The sequence below is a fragment of the Ranitomeya variabilis genome, chromosome 7 (assembly GCF_051348905.1).
Source record: "Ranitomeya variabilis isolate aRanVar5 chromosome 7, aRanVar5.hap1, whole genome shotgun sequence".
NCBI lineage: Eukaryota > Metazoa > Chordata > Amphibia > Anura > Dendrobatidae > Ranitomeya > Ranitomeya variabilis.
Window position 1 is genome coordinate 205381998 of NC_135238.1, and position 24790 is coordinate 205406787.

General features: G+C 41.2%; 1 protein-coding gene across 4 annotated transcripts; it reads right to left on the bottom strand.

The window, feature by feature from the left end:
* Positions 1-1467: 1467 nt before the first annotated feature.
* On the bottom strand, positions 1468-23955 carry ERICH2 (glutamate rich 2). Of its 4 annotated transcripts, none has more exons than XM_077272737.1 (14): positions 23670-23955; positions 22597-22639; positions 21103-21136; positions 20960-21007; positions 19272-19308; positions 19008-19044; positions 16358-16406; positions 16211-16247; positions 12068-12166; positions 11336-11394; positions 10631-10764; positions 8876-8933; positions 6804-6875; positions 1472-4003 (listed from the first exon to the last, which is right to left on the bottom strand). In XM_077272737.1, exons 1-14 carry the CDS (start codon positions 23675-23677, stop codon positions 3858-3860), a joined length of 861 nt encoding a protein of 286 aa, XP_077128852.1. In that variant the 5' UTR covers positions 23678-23955; the 3' UTR covers positions 1472-3857. The 4 variants fall into 4 exon arrangements, with proteins under 4 accessions (XP_077128853.1, XP_077128852.1, XP_077128850.1 ...); XM_077272735.1 differs by having other exon boundaries at positions 3665-4003; positions 20939-21007; positions 23670-23808; XM_077272736.1 differs by having other exon boundaries at positions 3726-4003; positions 11336-11391; positions 20939-21007; positions 23670-23808.
* Positions 23956-24790: the final 835 nt, after the last annotated feature.

Here is a 24790-nt window from a genome sequence, read left to right on the forward strand (position 1 = left end):
GTTTACCCTGGTTACCAGCGTAAATGTAAAAAAAAAAAAACAGTACATACTCGCCTTTCGGTGTCCAGGTCCCTTGCCGTCTGCTTCCTGCTCTCACTGACTCCCGGCCGTACAGTGAGAAGTGAGAGCACAGCAGTGACGTCACCGCTGCGCTCTGCTCTCAGTGTACGGCGGCTCAGTCAGAGCAGGAAGCAGACGGCAAGGGACCTGGACACCGAAAGGCGAGTATGTAGTGTTTGTTTTTTTTGGTAACCAGGGTAAACATCGGGTTACTAAGCGCGGCCCTGCGCTTAGTAACCCGATGTTTACCCTGGTTACCCGGGTGCTGCAGGGGGACTTCGGCATCGTTGAAGACAGTTTCAACGATGCCGAAGTCGTTCCCCTGATCGTTGGTCGCTGGGGAGAGCGGTCTGTGTGACAGCTCCCCAGCGACCACACAGCGACTTACCAACGATCACGGCCAGGTCATATCGCTGGTCGTGATCGTATGTAAATCGCTTAGTGAGACGGGGCCTTAAGTATCCAGGAACCCACCACCCCCGACGCACGTTTCGCAATGAAATGCTTCATCCAGGGGTGATGGGCTGCTTGTATGGAGATTATTTAAACTGTCAATGGCCAATGTCATGGAGGCAATTGCCTCCATCAATTATTTACTGGTGTGTAAACTGCAGGTGCATGCGCTAGTTACTTCCTGGATATGCTGTTGTCGTCATAGCACATCTGCATCACGTGATTCGATCATCGAAATGGCGATGATGTGACTCTGTCATTACAAATCCGCATCTTGTGATACGGTCATGTTTGCAAGCGTCATTTAGATGCTTTTTACATAAGCAACATTTTTAATATATATTATATATACAGCTCTGCCAAAAATTAAGAGACAACCACATCAAAACCCTGTCATGGGCAGCCCATTCTTCAGACCTGAAGTCCACTGAAAACCTCTGGAATGTAATCAAGAGGATGATGGATAGTCACAAGCCATCAAACAAAGAAGAACTGATTACATTTTTGCGCCAGCCCAGGAGCAGTGTGAAAGACTGGTGGAAAGCATGCCAAGACGCATGAAAGCTGTGATTAAAAATCACGGTTATTCCACAAAATATTGATTTCTGAACTCTTCCTGAGTTAAGATATTAGTATTGTTGTTTATAAATGATTATGAACTTGTTTTCTTTGCATTATTTGAGATCTGAAAGCCTGTTGTTGTTTTTCTTTTATTAATTTTGGTCATTTCTCCTTTTCAGAAAAAAAATGTAAAATTTATTGCTTGGAAATTCGGAGACATGTCAGAAGTTTATAGAATAAATGAACAATTTACATTTTACTCAAAATATATCTATAAAGAGAAAAATCAGACAAACTGAACATTTTGTGGTGGTCTCTTAATTTTTGCCAGAGCTGTATGTATTGTGATGCAGCGGTATGACCATACACAGTGAAACGGCAGTGACCCAAACAGGTTCAAACAAAACGTTCTTTTATTGTGTTACTTCACACAGTCAATACAGTATACGGCTTCTTCATACAGTCCATTAATAATGCATTGCTATATGACGCAGTCAATACACAGGCCGAACTTCCCTCTGTCCAGTTTCCCTGGGTGACCGCACGCCGGTAACAAGTCTCTGTACTCACTCAGCGCACTGCACTCTTTATCCTCTAGAGTGCAGCCGGGTACACGTAAGACAGCCCAAGACGCAGGTTGTCAGTCTCTCTGGTTCCTTTAGCCTCTGTCCTGCTCCACACAGAGAGAGCTCTGCAGACAACTGCCCTGTCTGCTTCCAAGAACACACTGACACACCTCCCCCACTACTACAGGGCTTTTTAATCAGTCACTGCTTCACTATTCTAATTACAGCCACACCTGTGTCTGTAGTACGCCCTCATGGCCTCACTACGCTTCCATGCACATTCTGCAGAGAACATACAGCGCCCCCTAGCTGTAACAGGGGTCACTGCCTCACAGTATGTTTTTATAATTAATTTTAAATGGTCATCGGCATGTCACCAAGTTTTACATAAATCAATAGCACAAGTGAATATAACAAATTTAGTAATATATCATATCATACAAATTTGCTTCTTTCTCCACTTATGAGCCACATATCCCGCTCACCTGCCTCCTGATCTCATCATCCACTCTGAAAAAAACAGCTCAAATTTGTTTTGGGCAGAGCAAAATGGGCTGCTAGCTCACTGCTAAAATCTTACATCTTCACAGTGACCACTGAGCCTCACAACAGACTGATAACTTCATGTTCTATAGAAATCACTTCTTAGTAGTCATCTCCGGAAGGATTACAATAAAATGTTAACACCACATATAGATAACACAGGATCCACCATTCATAATAGGTGATGGTCAAAGCTCATCTCTTCCCTTACTCTGCACAAAGACCTCTGCGGAGGACACAGAGCATGCCCACAAAACTATCCCTTAGAAGTCAATTAGACAGCAAATCTCAGACCTGCTCTTCACAGACAGAACAGTAACTCAGGCAGGATGGTTGTCCTCATAGTAAGAATACGAATGTAGAGAAAGATCTATCAGTTTAGTAAAGTGGGGCCAGGAGAAGCCAGTGGGGCCAGGAGAAGAATGTGGACAGGGAGAAGACAGCATGGCCAGGAGAAGAATGCAGGCCGGAAGAAGCCGGCAGGCTGGAAGAGGCCAGCGGGCCAGGAGAAGCGGGCCAGCCTTCAGTGACTAATTCGCTTAGTCATCTTATTCAAAATATGTTTTGTTAGAAGCACTGTGACGTTTCACAGTAAAACATGGATATTTGTAATGATGGAGCCTGTCTCTGATTCATGGTGCCGGGGGTTGGGCAGCGTGAACCACCTAACAGGTTACTTTTAATGAATCGATATTTTTGCAGCTCTTTGAAAAAAATGGATAATTGTCTATTACCAATCTTCTAAACCATTACCACCATTTGTTTAGTCCAGTAATGCTCTGTTCTCTCGTGCATTATAGACCTGGGTTTCTGACAGGCTCTGTGTTATTTTGTTTTTGACAACATAAATAGAACAATCCTGACAGTCCCAAATAAAGTCTATGAGGGACATGAGACTTTAAAAGGGGCCATATCTGCTCAAAAGCAGATTGAACATCACCCTCTTATATATGGAAGTCATGAGGTTAAGGTGAAGAAAATCTACATAAAAATAATTGTATTGTTTTAAGGCGTTATCACATCAAGGTGGTCCTTGTCTCATTAGGGCATAGGGATGACAAACAGGAGAGTTGCACATATCCTTGTGCCAGAGCAGAAAGCAACTAAGTAATAGAAACCCCCAAACCCTGCTCAGGCTTATTTCAAATAGATGGCCATTCATTTCAATAGCTGACAAGTAATACTACATTTTACCCTAAAAATACCAAATGTCTAACTTAGAGTTAACTACAATAATTCTTAGTAACCTGGACCAGCTGCCAAATCAATAATCTATAGCCACTGGTCTGGTGTATTGCAAACCTCTTACTCTCGGCACCTCCTCCGATAAGTGGTCCCCACAACGTCATCACATTGCAGCGTAATGAATGTGTAACATCACAGGAGCCCACTGAAAAGAAAAGGCGAGGAGGTGATGAAGCAGGGGCCGAATTTCTTTTTGCTCAACTTTAGTTCTGTTTTGTAAAAATGTATGACAATGACTAAAATACAATTTTTATTTTTACAATTTTCCTCCCATCTTCAAAATATGCAAATATTTAGCATTCACATTTGTTTGTCAAAAATTCAATAAATGATTTGAAAGTAAAATGTTTGTCATCGACTTGGAGAAAAGATGATGATTTTTGGTAGAGTTTGACATTTTTCAACCAGAGTGGTTAATGATTATCAGGTTTATGAAAGGTGTTTGGCAGTAAAATGGTTTTCTTCATCATCCTCATCGTCATCATCAGTATCACTGGGGTCTTCTTCATCTGTCTCCTCATCGGTCTCCTCATCTGAGTCTTCACTGTCCTCATCGTCACTACTTTCCTCTTGTTCTGCAACGTATTAAATACAATCATTAATCATTCTACCACACTTGCTGCTAAGTTGTCCAAACACATGAGACAGTAAGAGTATGTGCACACGTTGTGGATTTGCTGCAGATCCGCAGCGGATTTTCCATGCAGAATCACTGCAGACCCGCAAGTGATTTACAGTACAATGTAAATCATTGGGGGAAAAAAAAATGCTGTTCAGATGCTGCGGAAAAATCAGCGGCAGATTTTAAGGACCATGTCAATTCTTTTTGCGGATCTGCAGCGCTCTTACACCCATTCCATTATAGAAATCCGCAGGGGTAAAAACGGATGCCAATTCGCAAGGAATCCGCAGAAAATCCACAAAAAAAAAGCGCAGATTTTGACCTGCAGATTCTGCCAAGAGATGCAGATTCCATGCAGAAAATTCTGCAGGCAAGTCTGCAATGTGCACATACCCTAATAATTTCTCAAAGTGAGGGCAACTATGCTTTTCTGTACATCCCCTCCAAAAATACAATAGGACATAACCCTGACAAAACATAGAACAATTTTCTTTCATCTACGTCGCGCACACACACATATATATATATATATATATATATATATACACATATACACACACACACATATATATATACATATATATACAAACGCACACCTTACCTTGTGGGCAGGGTGAAAATAAGATAAACTCATACCAATCCTACAGCCTACCGGAGTTCTAATTGTAGTTGTTCATGAAGGAGTCCTACATAACTTACGGTCATGGCCAAAGGTTTTGAGACTTTATTTTTCACAAAATTTGGTATATTAGTGTTTTTAGATTTTTTAAATCTAATGCTTCTATGGTTACCAAATCACAATTATAAGCATGTTTTTAATTTATTATTATTTTTTTTTACAAATACATCAGGTTTATGCAAAGACTCAATATTTACAGTGTTGACCCTTATTTTTCAAGACTTCGGCCCTTCGCCCTGGCAGCAGGATATCAGCTTCTATGCACGATCCTGACTGATGACCGCCCATTCTTGTCTAATCAGTGCTTGGAATTTATTCACAAGCTCTCTATTTTTTTTTTTTGTCCACCCGCTTTTTGATGACTGTGACATGGTCTCCATCATGCTGGAAAAGCATTGTTCATTACCAAATTGCGCCGGGATATTAGGAAGAAATTTTTCTTGGAGGAGGTTTACATCCAATTCTTTATTCATGGCTGTGTTCCTAGGCAAAATTGTGACTAAACCCTTTTACCATTAATGAAAAGCCGTCACACATGAATGGTCTCAAGATGCTTTACTGTTGGCTGACACAAGACTTAAGGTACCGTTACACTAAGCGACGCTCCAGCGATATAGACAACGATCCGACCTAAACTAGATCGCTGGAGCATCGCTGTTAGGTCGCTGTAGAGACGTCAAACACAGCAGCTCCAGAACGATGCAGGAGCGATCCTGTGACGTAACGGCGACTCACTTATCGTTCACGCTCCATGTAAAAACATTGCTGACATCGTTGCTTTTGCTGTCAAACATGACGATACACGCCGATCTAGCGACCAAATAAAGTTCTGGACTTCTAGCTCCGACCAGCGATATCACAGCGGGATCCAGGTCGCTGCTGCGTGTCAAACTCAACGAGATCGCTATCCAGGACGCTGCAACGTCACGGATCGTTGTCGTTCTCGTTGTAAAGTTGTTTAGTGTGAAGGTACCTTTATAGTAACACTCACCTTTTCTTCTCCTGACTTCTTTGCTGCCCTCCTTGACACCAGGCAGCCTCCAAAAGGCTTCACTTCCCTGTGCGAGAAGATGCACCGACTCCTGCCTGCCACCATTCCGGAGCAAGCTCTGCACTGGTGTTGAACTGATCCCATTGCTGAATTCTCTTTAGGAGACAATCCTGGCACTTTATGGACTTTCTAAGGCACCCTGAAGTGTTCGTCACAACAACATCTCTTTGAATTTCTTAATTAACTGATAAATGGTTGAGTTAGGAGCAATTTTACAAGAAGGAAGATCCTTGCCTGTAAAGCCAATTTAATGCAAGGCAATGATGACTGTGCATGCTTCTTTGCAAGTAACCATGGTTAAAAGAAGAAGACAATGATTTTAAGCACTAAGCCCATTTTAAAGCAACTAGTCTGCTCTTATCACTTTGTCATGTTGGGTGAATTTTATCAGCTGCCTTGTCCTTGTTAACACTTTCTCCCGAGCCATCGAGAAGATCACTGAAATTATGCAAGCAGGTCATTTTGTGGCATGGCTAAAATTCAGTGGAATTGGAGTGTTTGTGATGAATAATTTTCATGGCACAAAATGACTGTGCAATTAATCTGATCACTCTTTACAACAATCTAAAGTGAATGTAAATTGCCACTATAAATGTTAAAGCACCAATCTTTGTGAAACCAAAATTTGTGCCAGTCTCAAAACTTTTGGCCATGTCTATACACTCGTACAATACTACCAAAATTTATACTATTAATATATATCTGTCCGGTCTATTCAATCAAGGTGGGCAGCAGTAGAAACATTAAGCTCAAGAATATATTACTTTCTATGTCATTGTCATTTTATGCATTGCCACCAAGGATCCTCCAGTGCCAACCAGCTGATGTATTACTTCTGTCACACACAAGAACTGATGAGAAGCATATTCACATACATAAAATGTTTAAAATAAGTGCACCTTTGCTTTATGATGGTCACTGCAATAGGATAGAAATGCAAAGCAAAGAGATTGTAAAGTAAAGGATTAACACTATGTGTACTTTCATTCCTATAGTTATCATAAAGAAATCAGTGATTCTTACCAATTTTCAGCATTTCCTCAATAAGAGGTGAAAACTGTACGGCCTCTGGATTGTTGGGTTCATATAGAAGTACTAGAATATGGAAAGAAAAATGTAAATAAAACATTGAAAATGTTTAATATAATATCAAAATCACTATAAATATAATTACAATGTTTTTATTTCCCAAAAATTTGAAGCTTTTTAGATATATCTGTTACACGGGCCACAGAGGAAACCAGTATGGCCCCATTACAGCCCCCCCAGGGTCTGTTCTATAGTTTTTCAAAAGTTAAAAATAGTGAACAGCATCTATCCGTCTGGATCTGGCCTTGAGTATTTTCATCCTTAAAAAGGCTAGACATGCAAGTTTTTTCAAACTTATCAAGAGAAAATGGAATGTGTAAATGAGCAATGATCCAGGGAGATATTTACTCTGATTACGAATTACTGGAAGGTGTAATTGCAGACATATTGTTAGTCGATTTACTTTTACAGACTCGAAAATAAAAACAAAACAACGGCATAAAATGTATAAAGTGATGGCATACCTCCAACATATTTCATCACCAACCTCTGAGATCTCTACTACTGGAAGGTCTTTTAGGTTTTGTTGCACAGTAGGGTCCTGACCACCCACTGTGCGGCGGAAATGGACAAGGTCAGCTGCAGTTTCCTGCACAGCAAGGTGGCGTTACTATGCAGGGAAAACGTAGAAATTCTGCAATGTTAAATTAGAGCTGTCACCCCATCAATATACAGTATCTGATTAATTGGGGATATCAGAGGACACCTATCCTAATATGCCATCACTCTATAAAATATGAATACTCCATGATAAATAAATATATAAAAAATATACAAAAATGTCCTAATGCAACATTAGCATTCAAAGTGCCTCCCCACAAGTGGTAGTGATTCCTATAGTAATTCCATACGGATGCTGGAAAATAAAATTTGACAGCACAATCCTGTCTATATGACCACCAGCAACCTGTATGATCTTAAAGAGTAACTGTCGTGTTACTTTTTTTTAATTTTTTTCACAACTCAAAAGTGAAAATAGGAAAATTGTAATATATTTTTTCTTAGAGAAATTCGTTACTTTCTCCTCCTTTATTGCTCATTCTCAAAATCCTTAATTGGCAGATAAAATCTGTCTTTAGTGAATATAGATTTACCCATTACTGAGATAGGAGAGTAAGTTCTATGGAGAGGGGGGCGAGGAGGAGAGAGTAGCTAGAGACAGACACAACATTCTGCTGCAAGTTCTCTTGAAACAACAGTTACACTCTAGCTCCTCTCTCTATAGAGTTTTAAAGACAACAACCAATATCTCTTAGGCTTCTTTCACACTAGCGTCGGGCTCGGCCCGTCGCCGTGCGCCGGCCGAGGTCCCCGACGCTAGCGTTGTCCCCGCCGCACAACGGGGGCAGCGGATGCATTTTTCCTGCGCATCCGCTGCCCCATTGTGAGGTGCGGGGAAGTGCGGGGAGGTGGGGGCGGAAAAAGCGGACTGTCGGGAGCAAAAAACGTTACATGTAACGTTTTTTGCTCCCGACGGTCCGCCACAGCACGGCGCAACCGTCGCAGGACGGTTGCGACGTGTGTCATTGCGTCGCAAATGCGTCGCTAATGTTAGTCAATGCTGAAAAAACGCATCCTGCAAGCACTTTTGCAGGATGCGTTTTTTTCGGCAAAACGACGCATTTGCGACGTAATGCACTTAACGCTAGTGTGAAAGTAGCCTTATCTCTGTCTTCTCTGTATCAAGATTTTACCCATCAATTGAGAGTAAAAAAAATCAATCCCAAAGATTTCTCTGAGAAGATACATTACAAAGTTGCATATATGTACTATTGATTTATGGCATAAGGCTTAAATCGACGGTTAATCTTTAATGGACCACAGAGGCTTTCCTTAGTAAAACAGAATGAATTCTAAACTCTATTTTAAAATAATATTGGCACTATTGGGTTTTCATACATCATTGTAACACCAGAGGCAACAGTTTTGTTAAACCCTGCTATAAACATGACGCGCAATGTGAGAGATCAGAGATACTCATCTGTGCAATATGAACAAATACATACTCATCCGACATAGCTTTTGTGCCACTTGGTAATCTTCACCCATTACAGCACTGATGAACTAAAAAAACAAAAAAATAAAAAAAATAATGATGAAACAGAACATAATAATCACATAGCAGCAGACTACATACTGCTTGACATGCTTTAAGGCATGTCAAGCAGTATGTATTTTATGTTATGTGTAACCTCTAATGACAAGGAAGAAAACATGGCTGAGAGGCAGGACTGCTGCGAGGCATGGCGGCTGCGAGGCATGGAGGCTGCGTGGCGTGGCAGCTGACAGGCATGGCGGCTGAGAGGCATGGCGGCTGAGAGGCATGGAGGCTGAGAGGCATGGAGGCTGCGAGGCATGGCGGCTCAGAGGCATGGCGGCTCAGAGGCATGGCGGCTCAGAGGCATGGAGGCTGCGAGGCATGGCGGCTGAGAGGCCTGGAGGCTGCGAGGCATGGCGGCTCAGAGGCATGGCGGCTCAGAGGCATGGCGGCTCAGAGGCATGGCGGCTGCGAGGCATGGCGGCTGCGAGGCATGGCAGCTGAGAGGCATGGCGGCTGAGAGGTATGGCAGCTGAGAGGCATGGAGGCTGAGAGGCATGGCAGCTGAGAGGCATGGAGGCTCAAAGGCATGGCGGCTCAGAGGCATGGCGGCTCAGAGGCATGGCGGCTCAGAGGCATGGCGGCTCAGAGGCATGGCGGCTCAGAGGCATGGTGGCTCAGAGGCATGGCGGCTGCGAGGCATGGCGGCTGCGAGGCATGGCGGCTGCGAGGCATGGCGGCTGCGAGGCATGGAGGCTGAGAGGCATGGCGGCTGAGAGGCATGGAGGTTGCGAGACGGGGCTCCTGCAATGGGGCATTTACCCTAGTAGATAACCCATGTAAATATGACAATTATCACTAGATGATCAAGTAAAATGCACTGGTGCATGCCCGAACACCTTCAACGGTGCATTCTCACCAGTAAATAGTCAGCCCGTGTAAACACACCAGCGATCACACAATGAATAAGCAAAACGCACAGTTCTAAGAGACAAAACCCAAGAAATAAATAAAAATAAGCATGTACCCTACTGCAAGTAAATAGTAATAGTTAACACTATTTAGATTAAAAAAAAGCATAAGTTATCCCACCATGACAATGTGTACCCATCGGGATGGTCCTAATCTGTCTCTAGCACTAAAGCCTTACTATGCGTCATGCGACGTCAAAGTGAATAAGGGCAGAGCAGGACAGGACCCCAACTGAGACCTCCATCCATGGGAAGCCATACAGATTAAATACTGGCGCAGAAAGGGAGCACAGCAAGCAGGGAGCACGGAAGACAGTGAGCACGGCAGGCAGAGAGCACGGCAGGCAGAGAGCACGGCAGGCAGAGAGCACGGCAGGCAGAGAGCACGGAAGGCAGAGAGCACGGCAGGCAGGGAGCACGGCAAGCAGGGAGCACGGCAGGCGGGGAGCAGGGAAGACAGTGAGCACGGCAGGCAGGGAGCACGGCAGGCAGAGAGCACAGCAGGCAGAGAGCATGGCAGGCAGAGAGCACGGAAGGCAGGGAGCACGGCAGGCAGGGAGCATGGCTGTAGTAAGAATTGCTGTTCAGGCTTGTAGAAATCATACAATGCAAACACTATGGATAACTGGACAGCCTCAGGTCATCTCTGCTGTAATCCTGACGCCTAATAAAATAGTACTAATTATATCTATTGCTACAGCCCCACTGGGTCCATTACTAAGTGCCCGCTTGTTATCCCAAAGCCAAGTCACCTCTGCCAGAAGCTCTATGGGGGCCCGGCTGGCATCATCGTCGCTCTCATCTTCCTCACTAGACTCCTCCAGACGTCCTTTGAAGTTGTCACTATGAATGGCCAATGATTGAGGTCCTGTGGTTCCTTTTTCATCTACAGTAATAAAAATAATACAAGGCAATGTGGTTAAATTACAGCAGATCTTATGGGGTGAGGATGGGTGATGCGCAAATGACACATAGTTCAGGCACAGAACATTCACTAGAAATAAGTGATGTGATAGTTCTAACACCTCCAATATACTGGTCTCAGCTTTTAAGTATAGCTTATACTTTATATTCAGGTTGCAGAGATTTTGCCATCTTCGTTATGGCAAATTTTTCTTTAAAGCATTTACAATGGAAAAATACACACAAAAGTTTGATGGATGTGAATATATGTGAATAATGATTTCGAATACTGTACACTCCAGAGGCATAGAAAGGCTTTTGTCATGTGGAACAATCTGCCAAACCACAGATGAACATGCCTCTCTCACTAAACAACACCACTTTTCTTGACACTTTAGATTGTAAAAGTCATTTTTTTCCCCTAACAAAAATAACATGTCATTAACATTTCTTCTTTTTTGGACAATAAAAAAGTGCTGAAACATCCCCCCCAACACTTCTGAAGATCATTACCAGTGTTTGCTGGTAGAGAGGACGACGTCTTTGCATTTTACCTTCTTCTGACGTGTTCGTTTGCACGATGGGTGCAACACTGTAATCTGGAATATTACTGCTGCAAACAAAAGAATTGACCTTGTTAATCTAAATAATCACAGACAAGTATCTTCCCATTGGTACTTGGAGGATTTGTGGTTCTAAGATCGCTTCATACTCCCAACAGCAATTTACCTACTTCCTATTAAATACTAAAAGTGTTTACAAATCTGGGGTGTAGTAAAGGTTTGTTTTAAAAACGATCCAAAAATCTAGGAATGTGCAGAAATTTACACCAAATTCCCCAACAGTAAGGTTATGTGCACAGGATGTGGAAAACGCTGCAGATCCGCAGCGTTTCCGCAGCAGTTTCCCATGAGTTTACATTACAATGTAAACCTATAGGAAACAAAAAACGCTGTGCACATGCTGCGGAAAAAAACGCGCGGAAACGCAACGGTTTACATTCCGCAGCATGTCACTTCTTTCTGCAGATTCCGCAGCAGTTTTACAGCTGCTCCTATGGAAAACCGCAGTTGTAAAACCACAGTGAAAACCGCAGAAAAACCGCTGTAAATCTGCGGTAAATCTGCAGCAAAAACGCAGCGTTTTTGCCCTGCAGGTTTATCAAATCTGCTGCGGAAAAATCTGCAGTGGACCAGAATACGTGTGCACATAGCCTAATGCACCCATAGATGGGGATGAATATGGCACACACAAAAGTCTGATGGCTGTGACCCTTTCCCTTATACCTGGGTGCCGAGGGCTTTACAGAACACAGTGGGATCTGTCTTGTAGGGATATAACTTTTTCTCCCGGCTGATCCTTGTCTTCCAGCTGCGCTGCCAGGTCTATGGAAGAATACAGCTTAGTTTAGTAATAAATGGGATGGCACTTACATGGAAAGTACACCGGCACCTATTGGCCCCCACGACACAATTATGTGGCAACGATGCATTGCAATGGTAGCCTGGTGCCCCTTTGTCGCTGACATCTTGGCACTCTGAACTGAGCTTCAATGGAGACCGAGATTTGTAATATACAGTATATTGTGGTATTGCAGTAATTACAAATTCAAGTCCCCTAAGGAGACTAAAAAAATAAAAATAAAAAAAATATATATAAAAATTTGAGTCACTCCACATTTCTTTCATCCACTACAAACTAAAATAAAAACATTATTTGGAATCTCCGTGTCCGTTAAAGTCTAGTGTATCAAAATATAATAAGCAATACAATAAAATCCGTACTGAGAAAAAAAAAAGAACTGCGGTTCTTCAATCACTACTCCTCCCTAAAAAAATGTAATAAAAAAACAATCAAAATGGACTCAAGTTTGGTATTAGTACAAAGGTAAGCCTGTTCTGATCTTGCAAAATTGTGACAAACCCCAATTTTTTTTTTACAAACTTCTGAATTTTTTTTCCGCCATGTAAATAAATAAAAAACTATGCAATTTTGGCTTTGCCTAAATTGTAATGAGTATCATGTTTCAGAGTCATTTTTACCATACAGTGAATGCCACAATTTCACCGGAATTGGAATTTTTTTTCCATGTTTTCCACTAGATTAAATGTTAAAGTGAATGGTGTTAGTCAAAACTACAACTCTTCCTACACACAAAAAAAACAAGCCCTTATAAGGCTAAGTAGTGGAAAAATAAAAAAAAGTTATGGCTCTGGGAAGAAGGGGTGAAAAAAAATGTAAGTGCAAAACAAAAAAGTGTCTGGCCTTTAAAGGGAAACTGTCACCAGGTTTTTCCTATGTAATCTGAGACAAGTATGATGTAGGGGTTGACACCCTGATTCCAGCGATGTATCACTTACTGGGTTGCTTGCTTTCTCTGCTGTAGATCTAGCAGTCCTCTCTGAATGCTGAGCTCTGTGTAACCCCGCCCACACCACTTATTGGCAGCTTTCAGTATACACTGCATATTGACAGAAAGCTGCCAATCAGTGGTGGGGGTGGGGTTACACAGAATAGTAGGACTAGAAGGCATAAGGCAGCTAGTCCTGTAGTGATAATCTCCTGTTGATAACACTAATTTTAATGGAATAGTCTAGTAAGTGACACATCGTTGGAATCAGGGTTACAGCCCCAACATCATGCTGCTCTCAGATTATATAGCAAAACCCTCACTACAGATTCTCTATGAGATGTTAATGGATCTGATGCTAACATTTTGGTTATTCATAAAGTAACCCTACTAGAGAATAGTAATTTAACCAATGGCTTGCCCATTTTATTTAGGATATATCTCAAGTCATTCAAGAAGTACTTTTCATTTCACAGCTGCATGCATCTAGGTGTATGACCATTATTGGCTGCTCTGTTACAGAAGTAAATGAGAACCGTATAATGCCGAACACAGTGGCACAAGGTCATACACTGGCACAGTTAATAACGGAGGGAATGTCACTAATAATCTGCCGGAGAGGGAAGAAATCAATTTTCCCATGCATTGTGTCCCACATGGGATTTGCCCCACTGATCAGGAAATGAAGATGAATTAGGGAGCAGGGCAATCTGCAAACATGGAAATGTTACAGAAACGTCTGGTATCTCTTCATTGTTCCCTACACCTAGCCAGATGGCCATAGCAGCAATGATCATCAAAGATATGATTGTTATGTCTCTCGTGCTATAACAGTTAGTTCTCATTGATGAATTCACTCAATCTGATGGAACAAATATCAGATCTTCTTAATCCTTATTTCTCCTGAATCATTTTCTTCCTTAAAGTCCCGAAATGCTGCACATAGTTGGTTTGAACTAATTTGCAGGGTATCTAGCATAAAATACAATTTTTTAATTTTATATTTTTTTGCTTTCATGTTTCCACCTTTAGTGCTGTTTCAAAGAATCAGTCTCCTTCCCCCTCTGGCAGCTGCTACTGATATAGTCCCTAATGTCTTTATATTGCTGTATAGGTGCTGCTCTTGTACCCGACAAGCAGGGCAGATGGCTATTTCAATTGGCTGCTCCAGGGTAAACAGACGATCAATATGCACAGAACTGTGGGGAGAGGGATAGACTGAGCATGTGCGACCAGCAGCTGATCATTAGGTGGACATGCGCACTAGTGTACACTTTGAACACCAGATGGTGTCATATATTTTAAGTTTCACAACTCTGTATGGAACAAAAAAATTTTTTTAGGGATCTGCACAATAAATAAGATACCTTAATTTTACAGTGGAACAAACCCTTTCAAAAGGTTTTCAGACCTCAAAAAGTGATGATATATATATATATATGATATATATTTTATAACATGAGAAATCCCCATTAGCCATATACAAATTACAGAAAAGTACAAGAAAGCAAAACTTCAAAGATTGGAATGTATTTTTTAGGTCTCCATGGAGCGTAGACAAAATGCTGCCAGAAGTCACAGGATGCTTGTACTCTTTAGGGCTCGTACAGACGACGTATAACTCGGGCGAGTGCTAGCCGTCAAAACAGATGGCACTCGTACCCCATGTTATTCAATGGGGCAGTGCACATGTAAGACCGAATCAGTCCTAGGAAAAAAAAATACCGCAGCATGCCTCTGAAAATCAGATGGCACGCGCCAATTCAACTATGGTCCTTGGAAAAAAAAAATCAGACCGTACTTGGATGACATCCGGGTGCTGTCCAATTCTCACAGGCTGACATTATAGAGAAGGTAGAGAAATTTTTTCCCCCTCTCGACCTCTGAGAAAATCGGATCACACCCTGACCAGTCTAATTAGCAGAATTAGGTCGATTTTCTCAGATGTGGAGAAAACGGTCGTCGGTACGAGCCCTTGGTTTTAATGATTAGGTTGACATGTTTCATTGACATTTAACCCCTTAGTGACGGAGCCAAATTTTTGAAATCTGACCAGTGTCACTTTATGTGGTAATAACTCTGGAACGCTTCAACAAATCCCAGTGATTTTGATATTGTTTTTTCGTGACACGTTATACTTTATGATAATGGTAAATTTAAGTCAATATCTTTTGTGTTTATTTATAAAAAATATCAGGAATTTGAGAAAAATTTAAAAAAATTAGCAATTTTCAAAATTTGAATGATTATCCCTTTAATCCAGATAGTCATACCACAGCAAAACATTAATAAATAACATTTCCCACATGTCGGCTTTACATCAGCACCATTTATAAAATGTTATTTTAGTTTGTTAGCATTTTAGGAGGATTTAAAATGTAGCAGCAATTTTTCATTTTTTCAAGTAAATTTACAAAATTTATTTTTTTAGGAACTTATCCATGTTTGAAGTGACTTTAGGGGTCCTATATATTGGGAAACCCCCAAACGTGATACCAATTTAAAAACCGCACCCCCTGACGTATTGAAAACTGCTGTCAGGTAGTTTATTAACTCTTCAGGTGCTTTACAGGAATTAATGCAAGGTGGCATGACAGGAATGAAAATGTGTATTTTTACCACCTTAAAGCCTCTAACTTCTGAACAGATTACTACAGCCGTTAGACTCTAAGGCCGCAAATTGGTCATGAATAGCCATCGCAAACATCAGGACCACACGATCATGATCTGAGGGCACCAATTGGGATAAAGAGGAAGCCCCCACACTCTGTTAACCATTTATAATGATGTAGTCACTATTGACAGCAGCATCTAAGGGGTTAAACAGATATGCAAGGTGCAAACACTGATCGTGGCTGATGCAGCAAGTTGTCAGCTATAGTCTACAGCCGACAGCTGCTAGATTGTCACCTGTATGGGGAGGCTATTCTCATATATCTCAGGTCAGTTAAAAGACGTATTGGCTGTCATTAATTAAGAAGCTTTTATAAAAAAAAAAAAAACCCACAAACAAACAGTATAAATCATAATACTTTATATTAAATATTAGGAAATATAAAACAGTAGATAAGTAAACTACCTTGATGCTGAACCACAAGGATGAATAACCAATTCCTCTGTAAAAAGTAAATTAAGAATATATTACAACACTGCTCATAAAAAAAAAAGAAATCAATCCATGAACACCGTGCCTTGCTGGAGGCTTCTGTATCAGTAACGCGTGTACCTTTGGGTCCCAGCACCTGTAGTTTCCCATTCTGTAAGCTTTCAGGTCGCTACAAAAAAAATAACAAATATTATAAAACACTGTAGACACAGAACACGCTGCATATAACAGATGCATTATCATCTCATTACATACATTATATAGGGAATTTTCCTTTTATATAAGTATTAGTTTTCATGATCAAATATATATTTGCACATTGGTAGAAATCTCCCAGAAATGTAACAATGTCACGTGAACGGCACAGACATCGCTGTAATGGCACCGACACCACTGGAACGGCACCAACACACCACTGGAACGACACAGACACCACTGGAACGGCACCGACACACCACTGGAACGGCACCGACAGCGCTGGAGCAGCACCGACACTGCTGGAACAGCGCCGACACCAAAGGGGAGTATAAGAGGTTATCTCATAGATTGTAAGCTTGCGAGCAGGGCCCTCATTCCTACTGGTATCTGTTTTGAACTGTGATTTCTGTTATGCTGTAATGTCTGTTGTCTGTATAAGTCCCCTCTATAAGTTGTAAAGCGCTGCGGAATATGTTGGCGCTATATAAATAAAATTATTATTATTATTATTATTATCCGAGTAGTAAACAACCCCTTTAAAGCAGGCTTTTGTGATAGAATCTTTTTTTTTTTATTTAATCGGGCAATGTGTTTTTCCCCATATCACAATTTTTATTGAAAATAAAAAATTGAAATCTAGCACATTTCACCCTGGATACTGGGACTTTTTTTTTACTCTCCAACTTTCTGTAGTTTCATGAAATCTACAAGGAGCAGCAATAAACGGACTGAACCTATCTCTGTAACCATATGTTTTGTGTATACTGGAGAAAGATGCCGGTACAGCAGTGAAACGCCTAGTGGTTAATAAAAATCTTCAAGGAATATCACAGAGATTTCTTTTCAGGCTTTCTATCCTAGAAAGCTTCCATCTGGTGGATCCTCCCAGAGCCACGAGGCAGCGGCAGCTGGTTATCTGAACCTGTACACAACCACCCCAGGCGAGTCAAGCCTATTGTATATTGCGTTTTTTCCTTCCCTTCTTCTAAGAGCCATAACTTTATGTTTTGTTATTATGGCTGTGTGAGGGCTTGAGTTTTGCGAGATGAGTTGAACCTTTGAATGACACCATTGATTTTACCATATGGTGTGCTGGAAAATGGGGAAAAAATTTCCAAGAGCTGTGAAATTGCAAAAAAAAAAAGTGCAATACCACAATAGTTTTTTTTTAATTTACCATCATCACTATATGCTAAAACTGACCTGGTAATATAATTCCCCTGGTCAGTACTAGTATGAAAATACCAAACATGTATAGTTTCTTTTTTATTTAAGTGGTGAAAAAAAAAAGCTGTGTATAGATGTGTTATCTGCCCTCCTAATCCAGCCTCTGTTGACAAGGAGCCTGCTGAAAACTCTCCCTGGAAAGGACAGAAAGTACAAGTCTAAAAAAGCCCCAAAGCCAGTGTGAAAATTGCATGCTGCATGTTTGCTATTTTTTTAAAATTAAGATCCCAACCGGAATTTAAAAAAAAAAAAATTATTGTCAACTTTTAAATACATTTAACAAAAAAAGCTAACTAAAAATAAAATAAAACACAATTTAAAGAATAGATCATTTTCTGATAACACTAAACGTTTAACTTTAGAACGAGATTTGTAGCTTTGAATTAAAAAAAATACAACTCAGACTCCTTTAAAGATGTAATACTAAAACTAGTGGACCTCAAAGTCTTTTGACTACAGTATATGCATATTTATCATTAACTGATGGACTGTCCTGAATATAACAATTGTAGTTGCTAAGAAAATGACATATTTAAAGGGAACTTCTCATGCCCTCCAACTGCCCATTCTGGTTGGTGGGCGAGCCCATACAGGGCGTGGTTGGTGGGCGAGCCCATACAGGGCGTGGTTGGTGGGCGAGCCCATACTGGGCATGGTTGGTGGGCGAGCCCATACAGGGCGTGGTTGGTGGGCGAGCCCATACAGGGCGTGGTTGGTGGGCGAGCCCATACAGGGCGTGGTTGGTGGGCGAGCCCATACAGGGCGTGGTTGGTGGGCGAGCCCATACAGGGCGTGGTTGGTGGGCGAGCCCATACAGGGCGTGGTTGGTGGGCGAGCCCATACTGGGCATGGTTGGTGGGCGAGCTCATACAGGTTGTGGTTGGTGAGCGAGTCCATACAGGGTGTGTTTGATGAGTCCATTTCATTATGGCTGCCAGGATACACTATTATAATCTTACACTCATTGACTTTTTACTTCAATACAATTTCCCCTCTGTTGTGCCACCCTTATTTCCATTGTGAATACGTCACTATAAAGTGATTGCATTTTACTTTTTCAACTTTGACTATTACGTCGAGGGTTTTTCCCCTTTAGTTCACCCACCAACACGTCAATTGTATCCTCTATGTTGGGACAATTTTCATTATGACTCTGTCTTTTAATTGTTTTTTTGCTATAAAAGTTATCTAATACTTTGATTAAGTTTTCCAGTCCAGCACTTTATCTTTATTGGCCTCTGCTTCCCTTCTCTGGGTTATAATTTCAGTTTATATAACTTGCAGATTAAACCCATATCTGCAGGTTAATAGCGTTTGAGGAGAATGACAATGAATATTTCAATACCTTTGCTGCAAATTCTGTACTTTGAGAAGTAAACTTTCTGCAAAAAGAAAAAAAAAAAACCAATAAATCCAACTACTCCAATAACAACTAGGAATTAGTCTACAGGGGTAAACAAATTAATGCATTTGACTTCATCTTAGGAGTCAGTAATGAAGTATTACAAAAAGACTCAATGATTGGTGTGATGAGAAAAAACAATACAATAAACTGTTTACATCTATGAGTAAATTTTTAGAATTGCACGTTTTAGACAATGAAACTTACAGAGACCCGGATATGCTGGTCTTTGTATAATCTTCATCTGTAATGTAGAATGTATAGAAGCAACAAATATTAATGCTTTGCTGTTATATGCTCATATATAATAAATAACCTTCCTAGAGATTAAAAATTAAGGTTACAAAAGCCCCTGATGTCATGAAACATCTGTCGGGTGACCCGGGACCAGGAACTCTTTCCCTGTCCCTAACACTAGGGGACACCCTAGCTCTCCCTGCTTCCCAGGATACTTCCAATGGCAAAAGATGCTGGGGCCTCCACCGTTGCCTTAACTGCTAAGTCAGCCCTCCATCTGTTCTCCTCCCCCACCTAGGGAAGAGGGGGCGCTACTGTGTCATGTAGTACACCAATGCGACAAACAAAGGTACACACACAAGGGTTAACAGAAAACTCCAGACATAAAAAATATTCACTCACATGTAACACAGTAATGCACCGGGGTGTGAAGGTAGGGGAATAAACAAAAAGAGAAGGATAAGGAATTACCACGCATACAAACCAAGCAACAGTCACTCATAACTCCTTCAACTCTCCTTTTCATATATACTCCTCTCCCATCATTAGCCATGCAGCAAATGCTAGCTCTGACAAGGATTAGTAACAGAGCCCAGATTATAAAGGGGAAGGAGTGGCTAAAAGAGCTCAGCTGTGAGCACAGGGATTTCCAACATGGCCGACTAACCCCTGTTCTGCCAGATGAAATAAACCCATTTAAAATGAAGAAGTGCATCTTCTCAGCGCCGGAGTAGGAGCAATCAGACGCTGCGGTCTTCTGGTTCCACACTGTTGCAGTAACCCTGTGACACCTGATCTTCCCTCAAGGACCTTCGAATAGTGTTCAGCTTTTCTGCATCACCTCATGTTGAATGAGGGACTAAAGAACGCCATGACTAATGCGATATCTGGATAACCAGTGCTCTATACATCAAAAGCCGGCTACACCACATGTAGCTATTTTATGACATGCAATATACTACATTGTTATAAATGTATTTGTTCGCTCATTGGCCAATAATTAGCTAATGTTTCTAATGCTCACTTTGTTTTTTCTATATGTTCAGTTTTTTTCTTTATGGTTGAGTAGTTGATAGAATTTTTTATATAATATATAAAGAAAATATTTGATTTATAACTAATCTCTCAATCATTGGTGTGGGAATTAGTTCTGGAAGGGTTGCTTTCCTTCTTTTCAATATCAGTTCAGGCATCACTCGCTCTGAGAAAGAAAGCGCTGTCAATCAGAAGTGGGGGAAGTCCTAAAAATGCAAATTGAGGGGGTATAAGGGTGCACTGAGCTTTTGGGGGTATAAGGGTGCACTGAGCCTTTGGCCATGCCAAGGTGACTGAAGCCCCCTCATTTGCATTAAAAGTCATTTTCTCAGGCAGTGCATGCTAGTATGATTTTTTGGATGGCTTAGATCTCTATATAACTGTATAGCTACGGTAGTTTAAAATGCATTTTAGGGGTGACAGACTCCTTTTAATGAATTTACTTATTTTTGTGAATTGAGGGCAATAATGTTAAACTAGGGGCAGGATAAACTTTTTTTTTTTTCGCAATTTATTACTAAGGTGCATTTTCTGTAAGCTAAAAAAATGGTACAGTAAAATCCACGAAAGTTGGTAAAATTTGATAAACATGATAAAACCACCTGTATAAAAGTATATCTCACATGTGTTCTTTGAAGTGCAATCTAAATATTTTGATTCGTGGGACCTCCCTTGATAATAAGAAGAAAGCACAATTATTATAATGGACTTAAGCTATATTCGGAAACAGCCGTTTAAAAAGAAATCATAAAACATAAATATTTACCGTCTGGGTCAATAACTTCTAGTTGTCCCAATGCCTGAAAAAGAAATCAGTGTCAGAAAATTACCATATAGTAGTGTTCAAACAGTCAGAACTGTGAATGCAGCGTACACGCACGATTCTGGACAAAATGGAGTTGTCCTAGATTACATTATATCTATTATATTACCTCTATAATATTGTTTTTACTACCTTCACTAATAGCACTTTATACCAGCACATTGCACTTTTTTATACATTTGGTATGATATTCATTTTTGTGCATTAGGTATTAGCTCTATTGGTCCAATTATTTATTCAGGTTTATTCTGCCCTTGGTCCCTTTATTTTTTCAGGCTATAGCACTGTGCTTCTCCCTCTCACATTGGAGTTTTTTTTGCCCTGTCTTTTTATCACCTTATTTATGTCTTATCTTATTGTTATAAATAAACATTTATTTTTAATCTTAACATTTTTAGTTGGAATCTCTTCTTGTCTAGCAGCTACTTACTGTAGTAGACTATGTTGATGTACTGATGTGAAGTGTCTAACAAATACTGCCCTTTTAGGACACATAGGAATTAAGAAAAAAAATGATCATATACCCTGATGCAACTAAATAGGTGAAAAAAGCAAAAGTGCATTTAAATAACATAGGGTTCTTAGTAATCCCTGTTTTTGATTAAAAAAGCATGAAAACCATCTCACCATCAGCAAGGTAACCCTGTTGGGGATGGTCCTACACTGTCTAATCTTATTTTTAATCTTAAAGGGAACTTGTCACCCCCCAGGTGTTTGTAACTAATAGAGCCACCTTGTGCTGCACTAATGCTGCATTCTGACAAGGTGGCTCTTTTAGATCTTGTTCCTGACACTGCTGAAAGAATCGTTTTTGAAATTTGTCCCTCATACCTCGAAATTGCCACGGGGGCAGGTCTTTCCCCCCTAATCCAGACGCCTCACAGCTGTCACTCATGGCCTCTGCGTGCCGCCTCCTCTTCATTCCTTAACGTCCCCGGCGCCTGCACTGTTATTTTTTTTCGGGCATGCGCTGTCCTTTGAACTTACAGCGCAGGCGCCAGGGACGATAATGAAGGAAGAGGAAGTGGCGCCCGGCGCGCAGAGGCCATAAGTTACGGCTGTGAGGCGTCTGGATTAGGGGGGAAAGACCTGCCCCCGTGGCGATTTCGAGGTATGAGGGACAAATTTCAAAAACGATTATTGCAGCAGTGCCGGGAACAAGAACTAAAAGAGCCACCTTGTCAGAATGCAGAATTAGTGCTGCACAAGGTGGCTCTATTAGTTACAAACGCCTGGGGGGTGACAGGTTCCCTTTAACATTTTTAGTTGGAATCTCATTTTGCTTCTTGCAGGTTTTGTCTATATACTACACAATGTGCAGGAGAACACGGATCCAATGCCAGCTGTGACCCAAGTGTCCCAGGTGGCTTTACACTATTCATCAGTCTTCATGATCAGATGTTTAGACACTTTGTCTAAAGGAAGGAAAGGTCTCACCTTGGACAGATTGACTTTACAAGCCACTCCACTGACTTCAGTCCTTACAAAAAAAAAAAAGACACACAAAAAAACACATATATATATTAATGTGCTATTTTTTTTTTATCCCAGAAGATACATTTTCTTGACCATTAAGCTTCCAGTCTCTTTTACAGCATTTTTTTTTATAATAAAGAAAAAAAAAGTCATAATTTTTCATGTTTTCTACAAGCATGTATGATGCTTTTTTAATTAGATTTTTTTTTTTTTACCATTGAAACACCTGTGGGTGAACATAAGAAAGCCACACATAAAGCATGCTGTATTTGGAAAAAAAAGCACCTAAAAGTCTTTAAAAAACAGCACAATAAATTCAGCGCTTGTAAGGTACCTCCAAGCCGCCACATTTATAGAGCAAAATATGCCCCCCCACCCAAAAAAAAAATGCATTGAAAACTGACACTGCTGTGAAATAGATTTTTTTAGGTATTGTTTTTTAATAGACATGTGTAAACAAACACCACACATAGGCACTGACTCACCAAGCAGTTTATGCAAGAATTTTGATGTGAAACTGCTTTAGATGTGCCAAAAATTTGGTGCAACTCCAAAAAAATTTGCGATTTTTTTGCATTTCCAGCCTGACTCTGACAACGTTTTGTGATCTGACTGGAGACGTCACGTCAATGCGGCTTCTCTGCTCAGATCACAGCAATAGTCGGTGAGCACAAGTCCGGGCACCATGTGGCGGTATTTTCATCCAGTGACGTGGATGGATTCCCCTGTGGTCTGAGCGTAGTAAGCACAATATTATGACTGCTCTGCTCAGATCACCGTAACTATCGGTGCAGGCACCAGCGCTGGGGTGACTTCATCCGCTGTTGCCACAGAGTATACAGCATTTGGCTAAAAAAAATATAAAAATGAGGCAAAAAAGAGAAAAAAACAACAACACAACCCTGCAACAACAACAAAAACTAATCACAACCTGTATTGTGACTTCATGCTTTCCAAAGGAAATCCCCCACCCTGCAGTCCAAGAGACCTCCATACCAGGTAGTGTATGACAGGCAGGTCAGGGGTGTCATTACCTACTCATCCTTCGATTTCACTGACAACCCCCCGGCAGATGGCTGCTGTTACCGGCAGGACTCCCGGCTGTGGACGCAGAACTCGCATCAGACCTTCCGGATGGAGCAGATTTCTGGAAATCTGTTTGCAGATCCGTTTCCTTGGTAACCGATGCACGGGGGGTTGCAGAGAAATCCTCCCGATCAGGAATAGAGACTGAAGAGAAACAGTTCCGCGGTCAGCTGCCTGTTTGGCGCCATCTTTCGGTGAGCGTTCGTGCAGGGCTGATCATTGCGCATGCGTACTGGTCTGGAAGCGTGAACAGCAAGTTTTTGTGCTTTGTGCTGTAGACGGCTTGTTCTGTTTATGAAATGGCATAGGAAGCTGACTATTACACATCCTGCCTGCTATGGATGCTGTATGTCGTTATCAAACGGCAGCTAAAACTCAGCTGCCGGGTGACAGAACAGTACTATTGGCATAAAGCCTCAGTCAGAGGACTAGGAGTCGTTTTTTTACTTGAGCATGGACTGTTTTTGGCTCATCGCAGTTTTCACCATCGGTGTTTCGGAAGATGTTTGCCTTTGCAAAAAGAAAAAAAATTCCTGGGTTCTCCTACCCATTACTCAGTAAAAAGAAACTCCACAAAACCACAGCACTCAAATGACAGCATATGATTTGGTTTTATCACAGAACCCATACCTCCCAACTTTTGAAGATGGGAAACAGGGACAAAGTTTGCAGCGCGCAACGCACTGCTGATCACACTGTTTCATATACAATAATTAAACAAAAAAATATGGCCACACAGTGCTCCATACTGTATAATGGCCACACATGATGCTCCATACTGTATAATGACTGCACATGATGCTCCATACTGTATAATGGCTGCACATGATGCTCCATACTGTATAATGACTGCACATGATGCTCCATACTGTATAATGGCCACACATGATGCTCCATACTGTATAATGACTGCACATGATGCTCCATACTGTATAATGGCCACACATGATGCTCCATACTGTATAATGGCCACACATGATGCTCCATACTGTATAATGACTGCACATGATGCTCCATACTGTATAATGACTGCACATGATGCTCCATACTGTATAATGGCCACACATGA